The sequence below is a fragment of the Crotalus tigris genome, unplaced genomic scaffold (assembly GCF_016545835.1).
Source record: "Crotalus tigris isolate CLP2741 ecotype Arizona unplaced genomic scaffold, ASM1654583v1 scf7180000017741.1442986301:2390832, whole genome shotgun sequence".
In the NCBI taxonomy this organism is placed as follows: domain Eukaryota; kingdom Metazoa; phylum Chordata; class Lepidosauria; order Squamata; family Viperidae; genus Crotalus; species Crotalus tigris.
In genome coordinates this window covers 2,302,897-2,329,174 of record NW_024096608.1, presented here as the reverse complement: position 1 = coordinate 2,329,174, position 26,278 = coordinate 2,302,897, and the positions used below count along the sequence as shown (strand labels likewise).

The 26,278-nt window shown below is 43.1% G+C and overlaps 1 protein-coding gene across 1 annotated transcript in view; it reads left to right on the top strand.

Moving 5' to 3' along the window:
* CHRFAM7A (CHRNA7 (exons 5-10) and FAM7A (exons A-E) fusion) overlaps window positions 1-26,278 on the top strand; it is a 41,026-nt gene that overhangs the window by 5,133 nt on the left and 9,615 nt on the right. Inside the window, exons 3-4 of the mRNA XM_039339903.1 lie at window positions 11,686-11,730; window positions 15,891-16,000. Of these exons, the coding sequence (XP_039195837.1) occupies window positions 11,686-11,730; window positions 15,891-16,000 (155 nt within the window). The remainder of the gene's footprint in view (window positions 1-11,685; window positions 11,731-15,890; window positions 16,001-26,278) is intronic.

Here is a 26,278-nt window from a genome sequence, read left to right as displayed (position 1 = left end):
CTTTTGTGGCTATGGATCTCTACACACCCCTTCGAGGTAGACCAGGTCAGGAAACAAATGCAAGTTGATCTTTTTGGTTTCAGCAGAATGAATTTACCGGTCATCTTTGCAGATCGTTGCAAAGATCTTTGCAGATGCAAACAATGCCCCTTTTAAAAAGAATGAAAGAGAAATCAGATTTTTAAAAAAAAATTAAAATGAAAAGAATTAAATCCGCAGAAGCAGATCCCAGGGCTGCTAAGCCAGCCTTTGGAATCTCATTCAGAAGTAAGAGCTGAAAGACTGGCAACCTGCTTCTTAAACCCCAACCGGTTCTGTTACCTTCACTCATCCTTAGAGATTTTAATCCAGCCGGTCTTGGGTTTTTAATTGTTTGCCTTTTGAAGGCAGCTTGGTAGGAACTTCACTTTCTACTTTTCTCCTGTTTAGAATTTGCTCCTAGGTGTTTTGTGTGAAGAAAATAAAATAGAAAGCTTTTGAGTGTTTAGGAGAGAAGTTCCAGATATCTTACTTTGTTCTTTTATTTTTTGGGGGGGAGGAAGGGGGTGGTGGTGACATAATAATCAAAAAGCGTTTTATAGACATGCTCCACTTCCTAGTCAGGAGTCAAAGAAAAGGCCTTGTAGGATTTCAAATGCCTTGAAAAATTTCCATCGTTCGGTTCTGCGGCAAACTCTCGCCCTGCTCTGAAGTGGTGCCAATGACTTGAAAAAAAAAAAAATTGGAGAATACGTGCTTTGATCAAAATTCAGACGCTTGGCAACTGACTCGTACTTATGACGGTTGCAGCGTCCCTGGGGTCACGTGACCCCATTTTGTGACCTTCTGACATGCAAAGTCAATGGGGGAACCAGATTCAATTAACGACCGTGTTACTGGCTTAACAGCTGCAGTGATTCACTTAACAGCTGGGGCAAGGAAGGTCGTAAAATGGGGCAAAACTCACAAGCACTGCCTCACTTAACACCATAAATCTGGGGCTCCGTTATGATTGTAAGTCAAGGACAACGTGAAAATAGATACTAGAGCAGTTAAGAGACCAGCCGTTAAGATTAGTATAATTTGTTGTTACAGAAATGGTGAGTATTTGTTAAATTGGTAAAGTACGAACTTGAGGTTAAAAAATTGAATACTTTATTGTGCAGAGAAAACTTGGAAAGTTATACATTTTTCCTTTCCTTTTTATCTACACCTTCTCCCCCCTTCTATTTTCCTCTCTTCATATTCATCTGTATTTTATCTTATGATACCCTTAGTAAAATTCTTATGTAGATAAATAAAAAAGAGATCCGCGGTCAAATACTCTGCAAATTCTCCCCTAGCAGACAGAATCCAAAGCCCCAAATTTTGGGGTGAGGCTAAATATCTGCCCTCAGGATCCCCAACCATTGCTTCGATTTTAGGGTTAACTTTCCTAATTAGCCACCCACAAAACCCTTGTAGAAATGGACCAACGCCACTCCAGCCTTTATAACCTGCGTTGCTTATTTCTCCCTCTGGCTAAGTACTGAAAGCTGCCATCACGCAATTAAGGGTGGAGTGAAAAATCAAGGCTTTGGACCAAGCTTTATTTTAAAAAATAAAGCATTGGGGTGGGGGTGGGGGGTTTTTTGGAAAGATTTTGAAAAGCAGCCACCAAGCCATTAAGGTAATCATATTATTCAAACAGAATAAAAGCAGCTTCAGTCGCTGACTAGTGGAATATTTCAGCTACCCAACTAACGTGAAGAAGTGAATTAATCCAGACTGAAAAATGTAAGGTCCAGCCTTTTCGTCTCAGATTCCAAGGGGAGATCCAGAAATTAGTCAGGAGAGCCAGGATCCCTTCTCATGATCTTCATCGATGACTAACTAGAGGGTTACGGCCACAGTTGAGCCCAAAGTTTCTGTGGTTTTGTTCAGTGAGTTTGGCCCCATTTTACGACTTTCCTTGCCACGGTTGTTAAGTGAATAATTGAAGTTGTTAAGTTAGTCACAAGGTTGTTAAGTGAATCCAGCTTCCTCATTGACTTTGCTTGTCAGAAGGACGCAAAAGGGGATCATGTGACCCCGGGATACTGGAATTGTCATAAATAGGAGTCAGTTGTCAAGCGTCTGAATTTTGATCTCGTGACCATGGGGATGCCGCAACGGTTGCAAGTGGGGAAATGGTCCTAAGTCACTTTTTTCAGTGCTTTTGTACCTTCAAATAGTCACTAAACAAACTTTTGTAAGTCAAGGACTACCGATGTAAAGCCCTAATTGGTGGGTGATGTGCCATCAAGTCACTGTTGACTCTTAGCAACCACTCATTGTTTCTCCATGAAGATCTGTCCCTAACCTGGTCCTTCAGATGTTCCAGTGGTCTCCCCATCGCCCCTCTTACCAAGTCCAACCACCTTTCTCTCCTCTCCTCCCCTCTCCTCCCCTCCCCTCCCCTCCCCTCCCCTCTCCTCTCCTCTCCTCTTTGTAACCATCACAGCAGAATCTGACCTGTTCTCCAACCTACCTTTTCAGCCTCTTGAACAATCCCGTTTCTGTGCAGAGTTCCACACATCTCTGTGACATCTATTTTCTCTCTTCTTTCTAAGAGAAAAAGCTATTTCCCATTGCTGCCAAAAGAAGGGCAATTTGCATAAAACGAAGGAAACAATTGGGTCTGGACAAAAACAGAAAACTAAATTGCTGGTGTTTGCAATTCTGAAATAGGTATGGAGGCATCATGAATCCCAAAGATATTTTTATATGCATGTAAATGGAGCATTTAGTAACGAGTCAGCTGTGATTAAGGAGGCCTGGGAAAACTGACGAGAATCCTAGAGGATGGATGGTATGTGATAGATGGCTGTGGATGACTGGGGTTGAAATATAAAGCTTCCTTTCGCTCCTAAAACAACAGGATCAGCATATCCAGATGTCGTGAGATGGTTATGATCACCATTAAGCAGTTAATGCAACAGAATTACATCCCTGCTCATAATGTTTATGCCTCAGCTGTGCATGGTTCAAGTGTCCTTGCCTTGTGTTGGTTTGAATTTTATGTAAGCGCAGGGGCTAGAATGAATGTTTTCAGTTGCAGAGAAATTTGCATAGTGGATTCCTAAGTGGAAGGTGGTTTGGTAGCAGACTCCCCCCCCCTTTTAAGAATTTATAGTGCATCATTCCCATGAAAAAAGAGATGGTGGAGAAGAGATAGTATCAGAGGGATTCTTGTCAATTGGAGAGGTGAAGAGTCCCAAATCAAAGAATGTATATTAATTATTATATTCATGTGCTTTCAACTCCATGTGGGCTCCAGGGGTTTTTATAATATCTTCATATAAAATTATGGGTATCCATGGTGACCCCGTCTCTTGAGAAATCTGTAGTGCTGAGAAAGGAAACAGAAGAAAAGAATGACCAACATCAAGTGGATGGATTCGATTATAGTGGTAATGGATATAATGTGAAGGACCAGGTTGGAGACAATCCCCCTGGAGAAAATGTATGACTTTGCTAACAGTCAACACCATAGCATATTATCAATCAATCAATCAAAATCAATCTCGGTGAACCAAGAGTAGGATGCAAAATGCCAACACAACATTGCACAATTACTTCAATTGGCATATTTGCATCAGAGGTGAGAATGCAGCTACAGAAATGCTGTATGGATGAGATGATGCCACCAAGCACACATCAGCATTTGGACAACATTGTGGTTCCCTATGGATGCCACTATATCGAACCATAAAACCAACAATTAAAACCATGAAAAACAAGCCAGCCCCAAATCCCAGCAACTTTCTAGATTTAAGTGTCAACAAAATTTCTCTGTTTTACAGCCCGCCTAGGTGCCATAAAAAAAGCAACATCTGGATCGCCATGGTAGCTTGTTCCAAAGGGATGGACCCAAACTGAGAAACATTGTCCTCTGATCCTTCTCTTCCTGAACAAGTAGAGAGAGATTTAACTCCATCCTGCACACAAAAAAGCAAGCTTTTGCCTACTATGTGATGAACACAATGTGCCCAGCTGATAATTGCTAAGCTAATAATGTCTGATCATCTCTTTGCTCCTTGATCCAAGTCTTTTATTCCTGACTCTGTCCAGGGTCCTGAAATGATGCCCCTTAAAGAATGTCTTGATCGTATTGCAAGCTTTTAGTCTGTGTATGTCAATCCATGATGTCATCACCCCCCATTTCAAAATATTGACTCTATCGCTTAAATGGTCTATGTCTCCAGCCTTTCCCCTTACCCAGAAGGAGAGCAAATTCGAAATTGGAAGGAACCCTTTGCACTGATAGGATGTTTTGCCTTTCAGGGGAAGGTTAGGAGAAGGCATTTCCCTTATGGCTCATGCTCCACCCTGGCTTTAAAGGGTGCTCCATCCAACAACTTGACTGATCAGCTTTCTTAAGCTGGACAATTGCACGTGGGTCATGTCTATCTCTAGGACAGATTAACTGTCTTCTTATAGGTTTGCTCTCAGTGTCAAGATGTTTCTAAGCATTGTAGAGCTTAGAAGATTCCCACAAAATTCTTCCATCATTGCATCTGGAAAAGAGAGCTGTGGTTCAGATAGTAAAAAAAAAAATCGCTATTAAAAGAGGCCAGTTAAATGTAGCCCAACTAAATAGTCAAGAGATGAAACAAACAGAAATAAACAGAGGCCAACAGAACAGTGACAGTGAAGTGATGGAAGCAAGAATTATCTCAACAGTAGAAAGCTATGGAGAGGTATAGTGAACGGACTTTGTTCGTTCATTCATTCATTCATCATTCATCCATTCATTCAAATTTCTGTAGCCTCCCAACTCAACCATGTGACTCTTCTTAGTGTTAGTTGTATTTCCTTTTCTTGTCCCTTTGTTATGTTTTTTTCTGTGTTTTGTATACTACCGTATTTATTATCCCAAAAAGGAATAGTATGCTGGGTGAGTACGTCAACACTTATTTGGACCAAGCTGTACAACTATTTGGCATTTCATACGCCATCCCAATTCTGAAATTAATTGGAAAGCTTAGCTTGTGTAAAGCTCCATTACATTCCCATTATCCCAAATAGGGACCCTCAAATTAGCTCCATGTCTGCGAATATTCCATATATTCTATTAATGGACCATCCCATTAAATCAAAATTATGTTCAACCGGCCTTGCTATATCTAAAAGGAGAAGTGTTCTACGCGACTACCGGTATACTCCGCACGCAGCTCAAGAACGTATTGGTGTGTCGGTTTTGCTAAGTTTTTTAACAGCATTGTTTCTAAACTTTCAGTATCTATGCCATTTTGTAATTATTGGAATTTCCCCCCATTTGAAATGGAAGAAGTACATCTGCCTATTTAATAGCTTCTTCAGATTTCATTTCGGGAGAAGAGGGAATGCAGTTCTGCGTTAGGATTTTTATTACTTAATAAGAAAAGTAATTTGTCTTGCATCAGTAAAGGAAAAGACCCATTTAGGATGTGGACACAGCAGTACCTTTTATCTGATTACGTTGTGTAAACTATGGTCTCCAACAGAGTGTGGGAGGTTGTTAAATACTGAGGAGCCACGGAGTCACCATCATTGATTATGAAAAGGCTTCCTTGTCATCTTGTGAACAGCGAATTGCAGAAACAAGGGAGAACCCCTTCAGCAATTACGAATACTTAGGTCCGAGTTGATGTTGAAATTGTGTCACCGTCATTTCTCAGACGGAAAAGGAACTTAACACAGCAAGTATAAGAAATGCTTTTGGCCCACTTCAGGAAAAGCCGCTCTTGCTTCAATTACTTTGAAAATGACATTTCTAAATTTGCATTTATCATCTCGATGCTAACGAGGAGGGCGTAAAATGTTTTGAATTAAACTGCTCTGAATGGGAAACACTTCATTTTGAATTCAAAACAGGCTGTTCCTAGGTCAGAACAGTTGCTTTGAGTGTGAAAAGGCTCCCTTGGAAATGTTTTTCTAAGTGTTCAGAACTCTTAGAAATAACTGGAATGGTCTGTTTCATACTTAAGACTAATGTGGCACATTCAGATAGGGTTGAATGGAGCCTCTAATTGTAAATGACTCTATCTAGAAAGTGAGTTTGGATACCAGCAGCTAGCCTACATCAGCTACGGAGTAAGTAGTTGAAGGCCTTTTTCTAGCTGTTAGTAAATTAGGATCTAGATGTTATTGCTTATAGTTTGGGTTAAAAACTGATGTAGTAATTTGTTAAGCTTGTGAGAATACATGGGGAATTCTGGGAATTGAAGTCCTGAGGTCTTAAAGTTGCCAAGCTTGGACAGCTCTGGTGTAAAGCAAACCAACATGTTGTACGATGTACTACAGCTAATAGAAAATGTTCTGATTGTGTTCCTGATTGTAAACAGGAAAATGTGCATGTAAATACCAGCAGCAACATGGAAGGGACATGGGAGAGAGAGAGGGGGGGGGGGCTTGGACAGTTTGTCCTTTTCTGAATTTTCAAAGAAGACAATTGGCTTTGCTCTCCTTATGGGCTGTTGCTGTGGAAATAAAGGATTTTGCTGAAAGAAGATGACATAGATTGTAGCAGAACTGCAGCCAAGCTTTCTGATGCCAGTTGACGCCAACAACTGAGGAGCTGAATGTTGAAGCTGTGATAGAAACCCTTGCCAGACCTCACCATCTTTAGAGCTAGCAGAGGGGGGTCCCAGTGAAAACATTCATTTTGTTGGATGGGGTCCCATCAATCACCCCATCTGTTATCTGCCTGCAGTTTTCTCATTTTGTAGATCTTTCTATTTGCTCGTAAGCCTGTCCACTTGCCTTAAATTTATTCAACATTGCAGTTTCTGATAATGGTAGAAATACGTTGTTTTCAATATACCTTTAAGTCATCCTAAAAATGTCCTTTTGTGATAGATAGATAGATAGATAGATAGATAGATAGATAGATAGATAGATAGATAGATAGATAGACAGACAGACAGACATAATTGGATAAACCTGGAGGATTTTTTTTCATCCATTTTCAGTGGGAGAGTAATGGTTACAACTTTATTTAGGGACAGAGGTTGAAGAAGAGAAATAGTAAATTCCTGAAAGTATCTACTCAAAAACAAGTCTAATTTTTTTATACTTCAGAAGAATAGAAACTGTGGGTCTTCTCCCTGTGCCTTCAAGGAAGTCAGCCTTGCTGGATTGTACTTAGATGTCTGAGGGGATAAACGAAGAGAGCATTGGACATGCTTTTATTGTGGAACAGTGAAGTTTTCACTGGAAAGAAGTATTATAATTATAACCGTTTTAAAAATGTTAGCAAAATTAAAATAAGTTATGAGAGCTCTTTGCAAGAGCCCTCTCTGTTTAATGTTTAAATGTTTAATCCTCTGTTTTCCTCCAGAGGATGTGAAGGAAGTTCGTTTTTATTGTCTGAAGGAGAGAGTATAATAGCGTTGCCACTTCTGCACCGTTAGACAGAAATTTATAGCTTGGCATACTCATTTGACCTCATCTCTTCATTAATTACTTGAACTTAACTTATTATTGCAATTAGATGAACGGCAACATAACCTCTCTAGTAGAAGAATCATTAGCAGGTCAACAGTGGATGGAAGAGAAAGCAATGGTGAACCTCTAGTTAATGTTGGGGAAATGCAGATTTTTTTTAAAAAAAATAACCCATAGAATAAATTAAAAGCTGCCCCAGTCAGCCAATAATTTCCCAAAGCCTTCCCTATGTCCATTAATAATAATAATTATGGTAATGATGATAATAAAGGTCAGGATGATTACACATGGCTTTCTTGACCAAAGCAGACAACTGCCATATTGGCACAAAGAATCAGGGCCATTTGCAAGGTTGCAGTGTAGAAGATTTATTCAAGCTTATATCCAAGAATCTGGTCCACTAAAGTTCAACACTAAATTGGTGCCAGATAAGGGTCAAAGACTTCAGGAGGGATTTGACTTGGTGAGCTTGTGGGAACGCAACAATTCTAAACTGATGACGTGCTTCAATCCACCTCCCCAGCCCTGCCTGTTTTTCTCCTACATTAGAAGACCAGAGGAATGGAATAAATCCAAGCAATTTTGTTGACAAATGAAAGCTAATGAGTTCCCTCTTCAACTCAGTGCTACCACAACCTCAAATCAGCCAACCCACCCAATTGTGCCCAAGATGGGACTAGACTCACAATCTCCAACAAAAATCTTGGATTTTATTCCGTTCCTCTGCTCTTCTAATGTGGGAGAAAAGCAGGCATAACTGGGAGGCAGAGTTAACCATGCCATCAGTTTAGGATCGTTGTGTTTCCACAAGTGCTTCAAGTCCAACCCCTCCTGAAGTCCTTTGACCCTTATCTGGTTCCAATTTAGTGTTGAACTTCAGTTGACTGGATTCTTGGGCATAGGTTTGAATAAATCTTCTATGCTGCAACCTTACAAATGGCCCTGATTCTTTGCACCAATTTGACAGTTGTCTGCTCTGATCAAGAAGGCCATTTATAATTGGGTGATGCCAATTTCCACCTTCCCAACCTATTTTTTAATAGTTGAGCACAGCTGCCTCTAATTTTACAATTTCTGAAATAGTTATTAAAGGTACTTGCTCATGGTGCTGAAGATTATTATTGAAAGCTGATGGGGTCCATCCCTTATGGAAATTTCTTGGCATGTGGCATAATCACAGTGGGCCCCCAAACTTCTTAAATTTTAAGAAACTAGTCCATTTTCTGATTGTGCCAGAGAGGGATCTACTGCAGAGATTATGGGATGTTGCCAAAAGCAAGGTTTGCTTCCAATGTTTTTGGTTCAGTATGTTATTTGGTATAATGAAGGCACTTTTACAAAAAGCAATTGATTCTTAAGTTTTAGCCTCCTTTCCTTCTTTCCAGATTACACTGTTTGCCTGCAGGGAATTCTGAATTATGCTACATCAGTAGAATAGTAAACTAACCCAGAATGACAATTTTTACAACAGCTTGGGGAACTGGGATTGTGTTTTTACTATAGGCTATTGCTGTGCAGTGTGAATTTAGCAATGGCATAAGATGCAGAGTGGGTACAGCAAAGTTATTTTGAATTATAATCATTGTCTTTTGCTGCACGCCTTAACCACATTAAGAGTTTCTTTGATTTTAATCTCTTGCAAGGGGACTTGGCAAAATCTGATTTTTCTTTTGAAGGGAACAGATCCTTTAATAAAATGAAGGACTTAGTTTTGCAAAGGGCAAGAATGCTCCAGACTTAAGAAGCAAGCTTGTCCGCAGAGGCAAAATAGCTGCAGCTACTTTTATGGAGCATAAGAAAAATAAGAACAGAGAACAGCCTCATCCGATGTGTAAGTTAACATTTAGAGAAGGACTCTCCAAACTCTTCACTTGCTAAGAAATTGTGTGCAGGATCAGCTTGCCTGTTAGAAATGCAATTTATTTATTTTTCTATCAAATTTATATGAAATTTGATGGGTTGACCTTTGCAAAGCAGGCCAATCTTTTCCACTGTCACCGAGATGTTCATCGCTTGCCACCTGTCCTTTGGTTTCCAAAATAAAATGGTTTGAAATCAAGCAGCCGAAATGTCTCCTAAAAAAACCTGTGGAATAATTTTGGTTTTCTGCGGAAATACTCCTGGCTGAGCCTCAGAATGCTAGTTTACTTTTATAACTGGTTAACAGTCCTGGAAAAGGAATTTAGAGTAAGAAATCTTCAACGTGATACTCAGAAAGGAAGCAATTGCATCTGAAAAGGCTCCCTCGTGCATTCTGAATTTTTAAAGTCAAGGACTTTTCCATGGGAAATGCTCTTCATAAAATGTTGCTTTTCCTTTGCTAACTCTGCGTTAAGCGCTCTGCCAAACTTTGCAAATTAGCAATGCGGGAAGAAAAGCATCTCTGCGATTCTTCACTTCCTCACTTGTTTTTTTCCACAAGGACAACTCTTGACATTGATTAGAATGGCCATTAAAAGCCGGGCAAACTTAGGCATCCCTCTTCAAGCTGAATTGGGAGGTGGGGGGGGGGGGAAGAGAAAACAATAATCTTGACATTTGGGCCTTCATTTGCTCATTCAATTATGTCAGTAATTAGATTTGTATCCCAGCTTTGTAAGAACGGTAAAAATATGGGCTGGCCCTTGCAAATCTCGTACTTAAAGCAATAATTATTAAGAGGCCTGAAACAAATGGAAACATGGGAGACCTTTGGCAGAAGAGAAGCGAGCTTCATAAAAACAGGATGTCAACCCTGGAAGGGGGGGGGGAGAGATTAAAAAACAAAGCGAAGCCTTTTGCATCAAGAAAACCCTTAAGGCTGCTAAGTACCGTATTGGCAAAGCAGGAAGCGCAAAAAATAATATTTGGACAGGACTTCAAATACAGGCAGTCCTTGATTTACAACAGTCCTTGTTTAGTGACATTTGAATGGTACTGGAAAAAGTGACTTATGACTATCCCCATGGCCACATGACCAGAAGCCGGACGCTTGTTAACTGGCATGTACTTATGACTGTTGCAGTGTCCCAGGGTCACGTGATCCCCTTTTGACAAGCAAAGTCAATGAGGGAAGCCAGATTCACTTAACAACCGTGTTACTGCATCTGCAGTGCTTCCCTTAACAACTGTGGCAAGAAAGGTTGTAAAGGGGGGGGGGAGCAACACTGTCGCTTAAATGTAAGGCTTAATTGTGGATTTATGGCTATGGAAAGCTGAATCTCCATTGCTTTGGGGTTTCTAATAGGCCACTCTTTGTCCGATGTGTTTCCCAAAGGTTTGTGTAGCTTGGAAGCCAACATGTTGCCCATTAGTGCTGATGAGGCATCAGAACTGTTGTGATAACGAGCAACACCTTATGAAGCCATTATTAATAAAGACTCCCAGGAAGCTGCACCAGTAATGACCAACCAATTATATCTCCCTGGCATGGATGAGGAAGTTGGTGGCCAAACATGTCCATCTCCATCCTTAATAACCATTTTGGCTGAAAGGCAATTTTACTGGGCTGGGAAATCTGTTTCCCCTTTTCTAAGTAAGAGCCCTGGAAGAGATGAGCGAGAGCACGGAACCCATCAATCTGGTTAAAGAAGAACCAACTCAACAACCATTTGCAGCGGCACCCTTTCCCTTTTCTAACACCTCTGCTGAGACCCACCGGGTGACCGTGAGTTCTAGCCCCAGCTTTGGCACAAAATTCAGCTGAGTGACCTTGGGACAATCCTCCCTCCCAGCCCTGGGAAGGAGGCAATAGCAAACCACTTCTGAAAATCTTGCACAGAAACCTGTAGGGACTAGTCCAGGCAGTTGCCAGGAGTCAACACTAACTCAAAGGTCTGCGCGCACAGACAGACAGACAGACAGATGGAGGCACTAATTAAACAACCGGTTTCATCCTTATTCATCCTTGCACCATTGATTCAAATCCTGTTAAAGGGTTGAACTTAGAGCATCCCCTAGGGAGGATGCCTACACCTAAGGAGACCCAGTAAGGATGAGGCTTATGTAGTGCCTCCAACTGGTCATTAGATAGCATAACACAGGTTCTCCTGCTTGGGCAGGGGGTTGGACTAGAAGACCTCCAAGGTCCTTCCCAACTGTGTAATTCTGTTATGTTGATTCTCTACATCCTCCCTGAAGAAGCTCCTTATTTTTTAGGTGGGCTTTTTTTCGGTGGGAGGAAGATCACATGGGAAGGAAAGCAGGAAAGGTTTTCAATCTAAAATTTATCCTTCTAAAAATATCTGACTTGGTCTAATTCTTTCTTTGGCTTTGCAGGATGAAAAGAATCAAGTATTAACCACGAACGTTTGGCTGCACATGGTAAGTTTTAGAGAGCAGAAGTTCCTTCAGAAAGGGTGGCTGGGTAATTGTTTCACACAACAAAGGAGAAGACGCACAAAGTGGGACTGTTAAATGGGTGATCAAGTTTTGGTTTAAAAGCTAGCTCAATCTTAAGCCCGCCGTGACGAAGTTAATGAATGAATCTCTGACTGGAGAGGAGAGAATTCCATCGAAAACCCTGAATGAGGGCCTGTCAAATATTACCTGCTGTCCTGCATCAGCTGTCAAGTAGAAAAGAGTCTTGAAGTTGTCTGTCACACCAGGCAGGGTTTTAACAATGCTCGGTTTTAGGCCATGCCAGCTGTCACTTGCTGGAAATGTCAAACACCTTCTTTAGAATATCAAATACCAAAGAATTAGATAGGAATAACCTTAGGTCAGGAAGCTATAGTAGTTTGGGTGGATTGTTAAGTCAAATGATGGTATTAAATCATGATACGGCATCTGCATGCTAAAATATAGGAAAACTGAAACAATATGTTGAGATAGTGTTGCAGTCACATGTTTAAATAAATCCACCCCCTTGGTAATTAACCCTGATCATCTGGAAACTGATCAAGGAGAGATTTAACCTAGAAATAAGGAGAAATCTTTGGACAGAGAGAATCATCAACTAATGGAACAGTTTGTCTACAGAAGTTGTGGGAGCTTCATCACTGGATCCTTTCAAGAGGAGAATGGACAGCCCCTTGTCAGAAATGGCATAGGGTCTCCTGCTTGAGCTGGGGGTTGGATTAGGTCCCTTCCAGCTCTGTTCTTCTACTCTAATCTCTAGATGGCTTAATGGCTTTATCTATAAACTTGATAATCTTTGGTTTTGCCCGGGTGAGAAATTTAATTTTAAGAATCTCCATTTCGCTTTCCAATTCTACAGCAGCTTCATTCAAAGGGAGTCAAAACCCGGCTAAAAGTTTGCTCCCAAAGGCTATCGCTGTTAGGGAATTGGAGCTTGAAGACCAGATGATAAGACCAACCCATGAGTACATAAAATGATATTTAAACCAATAATATCTGCACCTTCCTCAGACGTGATGGCGTAGGCTTGAAAAACAAGCGATTCCCTACATTTCTTCAGGCAGCCCTTTCAGGGGGAAGATTTATGGCAGAGAACAGCTCCTTCTTATATCTGTGGTCTATTGCCATTCTTTTGAATGGTGGCTACGAATCTCAGCATGACAGCTGGTGTCATAGCCTCTGCAAAGAAAGACAGAGAGAGAGAGAAACTCGCAGAGAAGCGATGCTAATTCAGTTTGTCATACATGCTGTTGTTGGCAAAACCACCTGAATATCTGTGTTATTTATTTTTTTTAAGAACTGCAAATCCAGAAATCACTGAGAATGTTGGAGATGGGGGGGGGGGAAAGGAGAGGAGGATATGTGATGTCGACTTCCAAGCGCAAAAGGGAAAGTGTCTACAAAATGATCTCATTAATGAAGATGCTCTAGTTATCCCCTATGTTGGCCTGGGATCAATGTTTTCCATGCAAAACACTTTTCTGTGATTGATTTTTGGCACTGTCTCTCTACCAAATTAACTTTTAAGCTCTCTTTGGCTCTGCATGCTGAGGTGTGGCAGTTCCCAGTGTTCAAATCCTTGCTTTGCTTTGAAGACAGATTAATTCCAAGTGCAGAGATTTCAGGAGGCAAAAGAAAGAACTCTGTGGTTAAACCTCAGAAAATATTCTGGATTCTAAAGTAGATAGACACATTTTTAAGTGTGGTTCAAAATATCCCAGCATTGATAAGTTATCTTTCTTTGGGAGAAGAGAATGTGTGTAGCTCAGGATTCACTGTGGGGTCCTTGGTGCTCTCTGAGTTTATTGTTTTTATTTGTCTAACACATGGACAGACTTAACCATAGTTTACACTGGGAAATAGTGAGCATTCTAGACTAAGCCAAGTCCAAAAGCTCTAGAGAATTCGTGGAATCCTGGTGCTCAGACAAACCAGCCATCAACAGGCACAAAGAGATAAACAACATCTACATGCCATTCAAATGGGAGAATCAAAAAGTCAAAAAAGGAATAAAAATGACCAAAGCACCTCCTCACCAGCAAACAACACCCAGATAAGCAGAGATTAACACCAGAGTTTAATATTAGACTAACAAGCAAGATGTCAACAATATCCCAATCAAGGAACTGCCCACTCAGACCAACAAGCTGACAGTAAACAGTAGCTTAATCAAGGAACTACCAAGAATATTCTCATCCTGAGAGGGCAAGACTCTTTTATATGAATAGAGAGCAACTCCTACCGATTGATAGAATTGTAAGGAAGAGAGTTAATGAGCATCTCCACAGCAGGTCAGCGTAACCGTGGACACAGCCTTGTGGAGAACACAACAATTATTTGGCGAGACTTTGAGAAGCTAAAACGAATGATCAGAGAGGGCTGCAAATTTTAAAAGAAACCCACAGGAGGCATTCTCGACTTGACATTGTTTAGAAATCCTCCTGATGGATTCGAATCAATGAGCAATATTTAGTCCATCCTGGTTTTTCATCCTTTTTTCTTCGAGCTGGCTAGTAAATGAGGTTTTAGTAAATAAGGGAGATTCACTCTGAAAGACTCTAGGGGGCAAACTTCATGTTCTTTGCTGTGTTCTTTAAAAGGTGAAAGGCAAATTTTGGATCCAGATTGATCCCACCAGAGCAGAGCCACTGAACACATTGAGAAGACAATCCCCATTGATTTCAATGGGGCTGCTTTAATTTGGGAAGTTTGGAAACCATGTTTGGATCAGAGAGGCTGCCATCTCTTTTCTGAGATTTCAGATTTGGTTTCCTTTGATTTCTGTAGCCCCTCTGGATAACTCTCCTTTCAGAACGCCTGGTTCATTATGGAAAAGTTGCAGATTAGAAGCAGAAAAAGGGTGGACTTCCTTCCTAACCCAGCATTCTCAACCATGCTTTTTTTTTTTTTTTTTAAAAAGGACTCCCCTCACTATCTCTGAGTTGCCTGAACACCAAAAGAATGTAAAGAATTCATTTTTAATAAAGGAAAACATGGGAAATTTGTTTATAATCATGGACAATTTCTCCAGGAACAAAAGACACAGAGAAAGCAGGATTCTCAACAGAGATACGTTTGAGGGGTCCTTGGTGTTTTCTGAGCTTGGTGATTTTCTTGCAGATGTTTCATTACCCAAACTAGGTAACATCATCAGCATTGATGATGTTACCTAGCTGGGTAATGAAATATCTGCAACAAAGCCACCACGTTCAGAGAACACCAAGGACCCCACATTCTTCCTCCTCCTCTTTCTCTTTCTCCTCCCCCCTCCTCCTCCTCTCCACAAACCTCCCTCCCTTCTAGCACTGATGATGTTACCTAGCTGGGTAATGAAACATTTGCAAGAAAACCTCCAAGCTCAGAGAGCACAAGGACCCCACATTCTTCCTCTTCTTCTTCCTCCACTCTGCAAATCCCACTCCCTTCTAGCACAGATGATGTTACCTAGCTGGGTAATGAAAGAATAACCTGCAAGAAAACAAGCAAGCTCAGAGAGCATCAAGGACCCTTCACTTCAACCCTGAGCTACAAATATTCTCTTTTAGAGAGATGTTTAGCGGTCTCGCTAATGACTTCTAATTGGTTATTTCGGTCTTTTCCTTTTCAGTTTTAGGGAGCTATGAAGTCACGGCCCTAAAGGGAAATGTAATTGGGATGTAAGGTGTGCATGTGTTTCTGTAATATTCCAATTTTCTGCTATGAATGGCATGCTGGATGCTGCGTGCTGAAGTTTCTTTTACAGGTATTTGTGTGCAGTTGGGTGACCTGATACCTAAGTTTCTATTTACCATCACAATATTGTTTTTTTGGGGGGGGATCCAGGGTGGTCTTCAATGTGAAGGATATTGAATTCCATGGACTTGCATCTGCTATGAGCCATAGGGATGCCTCCGGCTCCATGACACCATCCCATAATTTGCATCCGTTGCGCATAAAACCGTGACAGGTGCAAATGACATCATTTGCTTTATATTTGCAACAATGCTGTGATCCATTTAACATCCCTTGCCCCTGCAGACATCCAGGTCCTAAGGCAGCAAGTTGGTGCTAATAGAAAAGTAAATTAGCTTCTGGCTGTTGGCTCAAGTTTTCTTTTTTTCTTTTTCCTTTTTTTAATTTGCAAGTATTGGACAGATTATTATCTACAATGGAACATGTCTGAGTATCCTGGAGTAAAGAACGTTCGCTTTCCTGCTGGACAGATATGGAAGCCAGATATCCTTCTATATAACAGGTAGGATTAGTTGATGCTAGAACAACTGTAGTCATTTGCTTATAAAGGAGGTGGATGCTTTTGTTTTGTTTTTTTAATGTTACATTCCACAGTTGCATTTATTGATGCTATCTGTCATCTCTTCATCATCCATCCATCTGTCTGTCTGTCTGTCTGTCTGTCTGTCTGTCTTTCTGTCTGCCTGCCTGCCTGCCTACCTACCTACCCATCCGTCCGTCCATCCATCCATCCATCCATCCATCCATCTATCTATCTATCTATCTATCAACCCATCCATAATCTATCTATCTATCTATCTATCTATCTATCTATCTATCTATCTATCTATCTATCTATCTATCAGTCTATCTATCTATCTATCTATCTATCTATCTATCTATCTATCTATCTACTATCTGTCTACCTATCTATCATCTATCTTTCCTACTTTCCTCTTTGGAATGGCAACAAAAATGCAGAATACAAGATTATTATAAATAATTGTATTTCTATATTTATAAACAATACAACACAACATAATAATGTAGCCATTGAACATGGAAGATCTGCCTAAAGAGGTATGTTTTTAAAGATTTCCTGAAAGAGGAGAATACAAAGACTAAATCTACTAGGACTCGTCTTATACATCTGGGAAGTGAACCACATCAACAAGACTCTTGAGAGCAGCGTATCATTTATGGTTAGTTGGCTGGACAGGTTGGTAACTGTTCTTTAAGCATCAGGTTCCATGAGAGCTCTATAGCATGCTATTGATCAAGTTCTAGGCAAAAGTAGAGAGGCTGCAAAAGTAGCCACTGAAGTAGGAAGAGGATTTCATTTCAAGGACAATGGAGATTGAATGTGCATGTTGTGAGGCATCTCCCAAAACATGAGTTTGTTCTTGACTGAGTGGAATTGGGGACATTATTCACAAAAGAAAGGAAGAAGATTGGAAGAAGTCCTAAATCTTTGCTGCCACAAGGAAGAGCAACGGGGCTGTCATCTCGCAGTTCATCTGGTTCCTATTTAGAGAACACCTCAAGAATCACCATGCATCTACTTAGGCTTCAGCAGAAATAGCTTCCAGGCTACAATATTTCCACCCAAATGAATGAGTTTTGGAGAACTTGAAATCAGTTTGGGGAGCCCAGAGAGGCTGACCCCTTTGTCCACATGATATCTGCAATGATGGAGTGGCAGAGGGTCCAAAAAATCAGATTGGAATACAGCTGGAGGGTGTTGCATGTGTATATAAATATCTCAACCACTAAGAACAACATCATCTGTAAAATGATTAGCTGAAACTCTCAGCTTAAAAAACCAGATTTCAGAGAAAGATCAAGCCAGTTTTCTGGAGATGCCTTTAACGGCTGAAGTTATAAATAATATCTTGTAGCTGTCTGGAAAGTAGGCATTTCTTAAGCTGCATTTGTATAAATGAATACATTAACAGTGACACTGGCAAATTGCACAAAGTTGTCACTTAGCTGCACAATATTGTTGCTGCTATAATTATGCTTTCATCACCGGCTTAATTACAAAGTCGTATTTCATTATGGAGAAAGAGGAAGGGGAGACGGGAGCAGTAAATTTTTATTCAACTTGCAGTTAGGTGGAATTCAAGCATTCTCAGCTTCCTTACATCAGCAGCTGCCTGCAGAGGCTTATGGCTGAATAATAAACATGTCCCTCATTTGGAAACATGCAAATCGCACAAGCACTTCACAATGCTCCAAGCCCGACATTTCCACACCGCTGGCTCTATGATATTAGAGTAATTGTGAGTTATGAGAGAGGGTCATAGGTCCATGTAGTGCATCTTCTTCACAGGCATCGGAAGTTTGATCCCCATCACCTCGGGTTTCCGGGAATCAAGTCGCAACTGAAGTAATAAAAAACATAAAACATAAAAAACAACTGCCAGTCAGAATAGATAAAACTGAGCAAGAGGAACTGGGAATTAAACCAGGACCATAGCACAGTGGTTTAGCACACATTTTACAAGTGAAACCTCTCAGATTCATTTCACAGCATCTCCAGGTAAAGCTGAGGAAACATCTACCTGAAACCTTGTGAGGTATTCGCTTAAGGCGATGAGATCTCGGTTACAAAAATTCAGATTGCTAAAATTAGGAGTTTTCTCCTTCTTCTTCTCCTTCTCCTTCTCCTCCTCCTCCTCCTTCTCCTCCTTCCCCTTCTCCCTTCTCCCTTCTCCTCCTCCTCCTCCTCCTCCTCCTCCTCTTCCTCCTCCTTTTTCTCTCCACCATTGTCTCTCTAATTCCCAGTTGCAAGGTGCTGGTTGGGTTGATAATTGTGGAGTGCTATGACATGTTTCAAGTCCATCTTGGCCAATAACTGTCATTCTCCATATGTTGGGCTTATGTGAACCTTGGGAAGAATCCTTATGCAAGCTAAGATTTGGGGTTCAGCATAAAACCCTTTGCATTCTCTTAAACATTCTTCCTGGGCAGTTTAGCTAGAGAAATGGCATCTTAAAATTCTCTTCTCTGGCTGTTGTGCTCACAGATTGTCCTCCTTTCTGAGTACAGCCCCAGCTGTCTGTGTCCATTCATCCTGCTAAGCTACCCTCTCTATGCAGGGTGAGTGATATTTATGCACCAGATAGGAAAGCCTAGTTGTTGAATGCCACAGAGAGAAGGGATTAAGTCGGAGAGCGGATTTAAATGTTCCCAGGGAGTTTTGTCATGTTATGCTTTGTTTTGCTGGCTTCTGCTCAACCCTCACTGAGTGACTACCTTGCTGGTCTTTAAAAACCGTAGAGCTAAATTCTTGGCTGCCTCTGCAGGTGGGTGGCCACCAAAACTTGAAGGCTCTTTGGCTAAAAGCTGAAAGAAACACATCAATCACCCATCTTGCCAACATTGTACAGATAAAAATAGAAATGCTTAAGATGCAAGGCTTCTATTTTCCCAGGAGATCCAAAACGGGCAGATATTTCTTCCCAGGTCCTGTCAGATTTGGATTGCAAATGACCAGATTAAAACTCTTGTTTCTTGCCTACCTCCCATGGTGAGATTTTTGCAGATCTTCTCAGATACAAAAGGTGTGTTAAGCAGTCCATGGAGTGTTTTCTTTTTCAACCAGTTTTCAAAGGGCCTCTCTGAGAATTCTTTTTCTTTGCTGGTTCACATGACACCTGTCTCCAGGTTAGGTAAAGCCTGACTTCATGCAGCATGCTAAGCTTAATTAGTTTTAGTCGTGGTTACTTTTTGGAGGAGGGAACTTTCCAACTGAAGACCCTTGTTTGGAATCTGATCACCTCCTCCTCCTTCTCCTCCTCCTCCTTCTCCTCCTCTTCTTCTTCTCCCTCCTCCTCCTTTCCTCCTTCTCCTCTTTTTCTTCCTTCTCTTTCTTCTCCTCCTCCTCCTTTTTCCTCCTCCTCCTTTTAATCTTTTCCTCTCCCCTGTTGTCTCTCTAGTTGCAGGAAAAGAACAGAGAATTCTTTCAGACGCCTCACAGTCTGGGCAGATTTTTCAAGGAGAACCTTTCCTTTAGTTTTTTTTTTAAAAAAAGCCTTGTGAAGGACACGTCTTCCTGCTTTCTCCCAGTGAAGCAAAGTGTCCACATGCTACTTGCCTCCTCTGACATTTGCGAGAGGCAGGGATCAAAAGGCTCTTTCAGTTTTTATGAACGCTGCCATAAGCCGCAAAGAGGCTGAGGGCCTCTTTGCGGCCCATCAAAGCTGCCATGGCTGGACCGAATGGGAGCAGCAATCTCGTGAAGGGATTTTGAAATTAGGCCAAAGATTTCTTGCTTTGGCCTGCACTGGGCTCAGTTGTTTCTTTTGCTACACAGTGGATCTCCGGCTGAAAACTGGCTATTTTAAGCTGGACTTTTCTTGCAAGCACTTTCATCTAAAGGAGCGCCTTTTTTTGATAGGGCCAGACTGAAGGTCAAGTGCTCACAGAGGCATATCTGAAGCCTGTTTCACCTTGCTGCTTCCATGGTGAGATGGAAAATGGGTGGGAATGAAATCTATGAAATAATAATACCTTTTAGGTTTGATCTAGGTAACCCACTAAGGATTGGGGAGGTAGCCTTTATAGGAACAGTTGGATTCTAGTTTCTTATTCCTGATTCCTAAAAATGTTCATCTGAGACAAACATCTCATCCACTTGAAGGCTATGTTCCTTGTGGGAGATTTAAAAGAAAATCAAACCAAGAAATTGGTTTTGAGTGGCAGGAGATCAACTATTTTACAAGCCCTGGCAAAAATTCACATTGTACACGATGGTGGCTTTACAAGCAGCAATTAGGACTGCAGCTTTCATAATTGAAAAGGAACAGTGAAGCCTGCAAGTGAGAAAAAAAAAAACAACCTAAAACAGAACAGCAGAGGCCACCCAAAAAATGTTGGCTACAAAGCTAAATCAGTCTGAAAAAGAGTGTGAATTGGCTGCTCCACCACCCAAATTACAATGACAACAACGACAATGTCTGGGAAAGGATCCATAGACTTTGGGAATTTGTATCAAAGTCAAACAGGGGATAAAAACCATGTGTGGACGAGTGTCATGTGGCCACAGTGGGTTAACAGAATAAGAGAGTTGGAAGGGACCTTGGAGATCTTCTAGTCCAAACTCCTGCTCAAGCAGGAGACCCTATATTATTTTAGAGAAACGGTTGTCCAATCTCTCTTAAAAGCCTCCAGCAACTTCTGAAGACAACTCGTTCCACTGATTCATTGGTCTCACTGTCAGAAAATTTCTCCTTATTTCTAGGTTGCTTCTCTCCTTGATTGGTTTCCATCCGTTGCTTCTTCTCCTGCCTTCAGGTGTTTTGGAGAAGAGGTTATGTAGGCTCAAAGGATTAGGCCAGAGTTTCCCAACTTTGGCCTCTTTAAGACGTGTGGACTTCAACTCCCAGAATTTGTCAGCCAGCTTACAGAACTCAAAATTCAGGACTCCTATTAATGACGGTCGCATAATGATGAGCCCGTTTTGCAACTGCCTGAAAAGCAAAGGCAATGGGGAAGGCAGATTCGTTTAACAACCGTGTTGCTCACTTAACAACCGCAGTGATTCTTCATTGTGGAAAGAAAGATCATAAAAGCGCCTGAGGGCAGGACAAGAAGCAATGGATGGAAACGAATCAAGGAGAGAAGCAACCTAGAACTAAGGAGAAACTTCTTGACAGTTAGAACAATTAACCAGTGGAACAACCTGCCTCCAGAAGCGGTGAATGCTCCAACACTGGACGTTTTTAAGAAGAGACTGGACAGCCATCTGTCCGAAATGGTATAGGGTTTCCTGCCTGAGCAGGGGGTTGGACTAGATGACCTCCAAGGTCCCTTCCCACTTAATAATAATAATAATAATAATAATAATAATAATAATAATATGGGGCAAAACTCGCTTAACAACTGTCTTGCTCCGCAACAAAAACATTGGGCTCAGCTGTGATCGTAAGTCACGTGCTGTTCCAGAAATGCAGGAGGAGAGGCCCTCTCTAGGGAAACTTGTAGAAAATTGGTATCCCGTGTGGAGGGAAACGGACTAAGTTTGGAATATCAAAGCCAAGATGTTTTGACCAAACATGATTCTTTTGTTTATTTTTTGGGTTTAATTCTAATAAAACCATTTCTCTTTTATTTGTTAATTTTCCTATATTATTTTAGAGAAACGGTTGTCCAATCTCTCTTAAAAGCCTCCAGCAACTTCTGAAGACAACTCGTTCCACTGATTCATTGGTCTCACTGTCAGAAAATTTCTCCTTATTTCTAGGTTGCTTCTCTCCTTGATTGGTTTCCATCCCTTGCTTCTTCTCCTGCCTTCAGGTGTTTTGGAGAAGAGGTTATGTAGGCTCAAAGGATTAGGCCAGAGTTTCCCAACTTTGGCCTCTTTAAGACGTGTGGACTTCAACTCCCAGAATTTGTCAGCCAGCTTACAGAACTAATAGATCAGCAGTTTTCAACCTGTGGGTCGTGACCCCTTTGGGGGTCGAATGACCCTTTCATAGGGGTCGCCTAAGATGATCGAAAAACATATATTTCTGATGGTCTTAGGAACCGAGACACCACTCCACATCCATCTCTGCATGGCCTCCTCTGCACTTTCGCTTCCTTTCTCTCTCTCTCTCTCAGGCGGACTTACCTCCTGCAGGGCTCCTGATTGGCCCTGCGCCTGGGTGCTCCACCCCCTGGGAGAAGCGCAGCCAGGGCCTCGTGGTCATGGAGCTGACTGGGGAAGCCCCGGGATCCCTGCTGGGAGCAGCCCACTGGAGGCTCCGCTGAGCGGGCCAGCCCTCCCAAAAGCCGCGGCCCAAGGGAGACCAGCCCCTGTGATCCCCAGCCAGCCCGATCATTGGACCCACTGGCCGGGAAGCATGCCGGAATCCAGGCTGCTGGGAAGGAAGAAGGAGATTCAGCAAAGGTAGGAGAGGAGAGCCATCTCCTGGGGCCCAGCGCTGGCTGCGGCTTCCTTGCCCTCCTCTTCCTACTCCCCTTCTTCCTTCTGCTGCCCCCAAAGTGGCTCAGGCAGGCAGCGGGGCAAGAGGGGTGCCTGGGGGGAGCAGCCGAGATGGCAGAGGGGCTGGCAGAGGCTGTGTGGCACCAACCCCCACCAAGGCTCCATCGGATGGGCGGAGGGCGAGGCCGGGCAGTGTGGAGTCCCGGCTAGGGCGACTACTTCCTCGCCCTCCTCCTCTCCTTCCTCCTGCTGCCCCCCAGGCAGCTTGGGCGGGCGCTGCCTCCACCATGGCTCCATCTATGGGCGGAGGGTGAGGCCGGGCAGCACAGAGTCCTAGTGGGGGCAGCAGCCGGGGCGGGGTGGCAGGGACCCCTACGATACTGCTGTGCCACTGTCGCTGCCGCCAGAGCCGCTGCCTCCTGTCCTGCTCCCCCTCCCCGCCTGTTTGGCTGAGGATGTGGCGGCCGGGCCGGGGGTGGCGGTGAGCAACCCTGACGATCCTGCCGGGCTGCCACCGCTGCCACCGGAGCCGCTGCCTCCTGTCCTGCTCCCATCCCCGCCCGTTGGGCTGTGGACGCGGCGGCCGGGCCGGGGGCGGCGGTGAGGAACCCCGACGATGCTGCTGGGCCACCGCTGCTGCCACTGGAGCTGATGGCTCCCGTCCTGCTCCCCCTCCCTGCCCCTTTGGCTGAGGACGTGGCAGGCCAGCGGCCGGGCTGTGGGCAGTGTCGAGGAACCCTGATGATGCTGCTGTGCTACCGCCACCACCGCTGCCTCCCGTCCTGCTCCCCCTCCCTGCCCGTTCAACTGAGGACGCGGCGGGGTGGTGGCCGGGCCGGGGACGGCGGTGAGGAACCCCGACGATGCTGCTGGGCTGCCGCTGCTGCCATCGGAGCCGCTGGCTCCTGTCCTGCTCCCCCTCCCCACCCCTTTGGCTGAGAACACGGCGGGCTGGCGGCTGGGCTGGGGGCAGCGGCGAGGAACCGTGATGATGCTGCCGTGCTACCGCTGCTGCCGCTGCCCCCCATCCTGCTCCCCCTCCCCGCCCGTTCAACTGAGGATGTGGCGGGGTGGCAGCCGGGTGGGGGGACCCCCCAACAATACTGCTGTAAGAGAGAGAAAGAGAGAGAGGAAAGAGAGAGAAACAGAGGAAAAGAAAAAGGAAAGAGAGAGAGAAAGAGAAAGACAGAGGAAAGAGAAAGAGAAAGAGGGAAGAAACAGAAAGAGAAAGAGAGGAAAGAGAGAGAAAGAGAAAGAGGGGGAGAGGAAAGAGAAAAAAGTGGAAAGAGGGAAAGAGAGGAAAGAGGGAGAGAGAGAAGAGAGAGAATGAGAAGAGAGAGAGAGGAAAGAGAAAGAGAAAGAGAAAGAGAGAAAGAGAGAGGAAAGAGAGAGGAAAGAGAGAAAGAGGAAAGAGAAAGAGAGAGAGGAAAGAGAGAGAGAGAAAGAGGGAGAGGAATGGCACTTCTCCAACCAGGCTGGGCGGAGCCGGCGGAGCAGCCTTCCTGCCCCCCCCTCCCTGGCCAGCTAGATGGGGGGTTGGGGGTCATCACAACATGAGGAACTGTATTAAAGGGTTGCGGCATTAGGAAGGTTGAGAACCACTGCATTAGATGCCACCAAGATTATTTTTCACTATCTCCTGTCACTTAGTGATTTCCAGGATGACTTGGTCATCCTAGCATACGTGTCTCATCTTAAAGAACTAAAAAAGTAGCACATCTGGATCATCTTTGGACCACCTGGAGATCTTTGAAGCAATGGGGTTCTCCAGGCAGTGTGTGAAACAGAGTCAGCTCTTTGTTCATTTTTAGCCCTTGTGAGTGCTTTAATGTGCTTATTACCCAGTGTTGACTAGAAGGTTCAGTTCTTTGGCCAGAGACCTACAAACTAGCCACATCCCAGCTAAGCATCAAGAAAATGCCTTGTCCCTTTTCTCAAACAGCTTTGAAGCTTGATTAATGTCACTCCAATTTGGCACTGTCCATCGTGATGGTGCTTCTTCTGGCCCACTTGAGGATTGGCCTCGCAATTAGACGCTGGTGTGAAATAATATTGTCTTAGTTTAGTAGTCTGTAGAGAAGACACTTTCTCCTGTCAATCAACAAGGAGCCTCTTTCAGGTCTGACAACTTCATTTTGTTTACTTCAGGATCCGAGCGCGTCTTTTTCTCATGCATCTCTTCCCTGTTTAAATAATCTTGGATGAAACTTGCTCCAAAACGTGCTCTACCAGCTCCATCTGTCAAGGGGAATAATTGGTTCAGAGCTGGAGATGAGCATGTGTTATTAGCCTTGGAGGGGAAGGGTAAACACTAAAAGGCTTATAAAGACTTCCTTGTGGAAAAGAGCTCAAGACACACTCAGAACAAGCATCGTTGTTCAACGTTCATTTCAGTGCAATGTATTTTTTTCTCCTTGTTGGAAATTTGCTTTCCTTAAGCACTGGAGTAAAGTCAGAACGTTTAGCTGTTGGTTCTGTTGGGTTTGTCCAAAGACTCTAGTTCAACCTCAATTGTCCTTCACTGATGAAGTTACCCAGTTGGGTAATGAAATGTCTGCAAACACATACATAAACAATCATGCTCAGAGAACATCAAGAGCTCCACAATTCAGTCAGATACAGATCTTTTCTTCAAAAGGAATATGAAGCAATCTATTCCTCCTTATTTCTCCTAATGGTCTTGCTAGGAATAGATCCTTGTTTTCCCAGGACCAATCAGATGCCTCTTTGGAACACCAGGAGGAGATTTGAGAATGGCGAGCCCATTCTCCACAAGGAAGAGGGAGTCAACCTATTCTCCAAAACACCCAAAGGCAGAACAAGAAGTAATGGATGGAAACTAATCAAGGAGAGAAGCAACCTGGAATTTAAGGAGAAACTTCCTGACAGTGAGAACAATTAACCAGTGGAATGGCTTCCCTACAGAAGTTGTGGGTGCCTCATCACTGGAGGTGTTCAAGAAGAGACTGGACAGCCACTTGTCTGAAATGGTATAGGCAGGGTCTCCTGCTTGAGCAGGGGGTTGGGCTAGAAGACCTCTGAGGTGCCTTCCAACTCTGTTATTCTCCAATGCTTGGCTCCTTAGCAACAGTTCTCCAAGAACAGTTCCTCTTTGCGAGCCTAGAATTTCTATTTCACACCATCAGAAGTGTGGGGAGAAGTCTCCTGTTGAAGAATAAGACAATGCTCCCTTCATATCAGCTGATATGCATCTTGTGGGAGACCTGCAAAAGAGCATTGTTGGATTCTGGCTAAACATACGCTCAGGCGACTACTGTTTGGCAGGCTTCATTTTTCAAGTTGTCAATTTGTCAAGTCTCTTAAGTGTGGCATTGTAGGAAAGCCGAGATGTTGCGTCTTCTAAGCCAATTGTGATGGATCTCCTTTCAGAAAGCAGTGACAAGGTTCCTAATTCACTTGGAGATGGGGTAATAAACCAAATTTCCATTCTCCATGTGCTCGCACCTCTTTACTATGACGGCCTTGTGCAGCACATGGAAGAGACTGCAAGAGACCCCTGACTGAGGAGGCCATCAACATCAACCCCATGCTGTGCCTCAGCCATAGACAGGTGTCTAGTCTCTATCTGAACTCATCCTGTGAATGGGAGAAGGTATAGCAAACCTTTCACTCTGTCCTCCATCGCCAGAGAAGAGCAAAGGAGGCAGTAGCCAGCATATTCTCACAGAGGCCATCTTCAAAAAGATCCTAAATATACTTAAAACAATTTATTATAGACAAACCGCTATAAGTAATTGTAAATGGAGATTTTACAGAGAACTTTAACATTAAAAAGGCACAAGACAAGGGGGTTCATTATCTCCACTGTTATATATTTAACTTTGGAAGTGCTGAACAGAAATGTCAGAC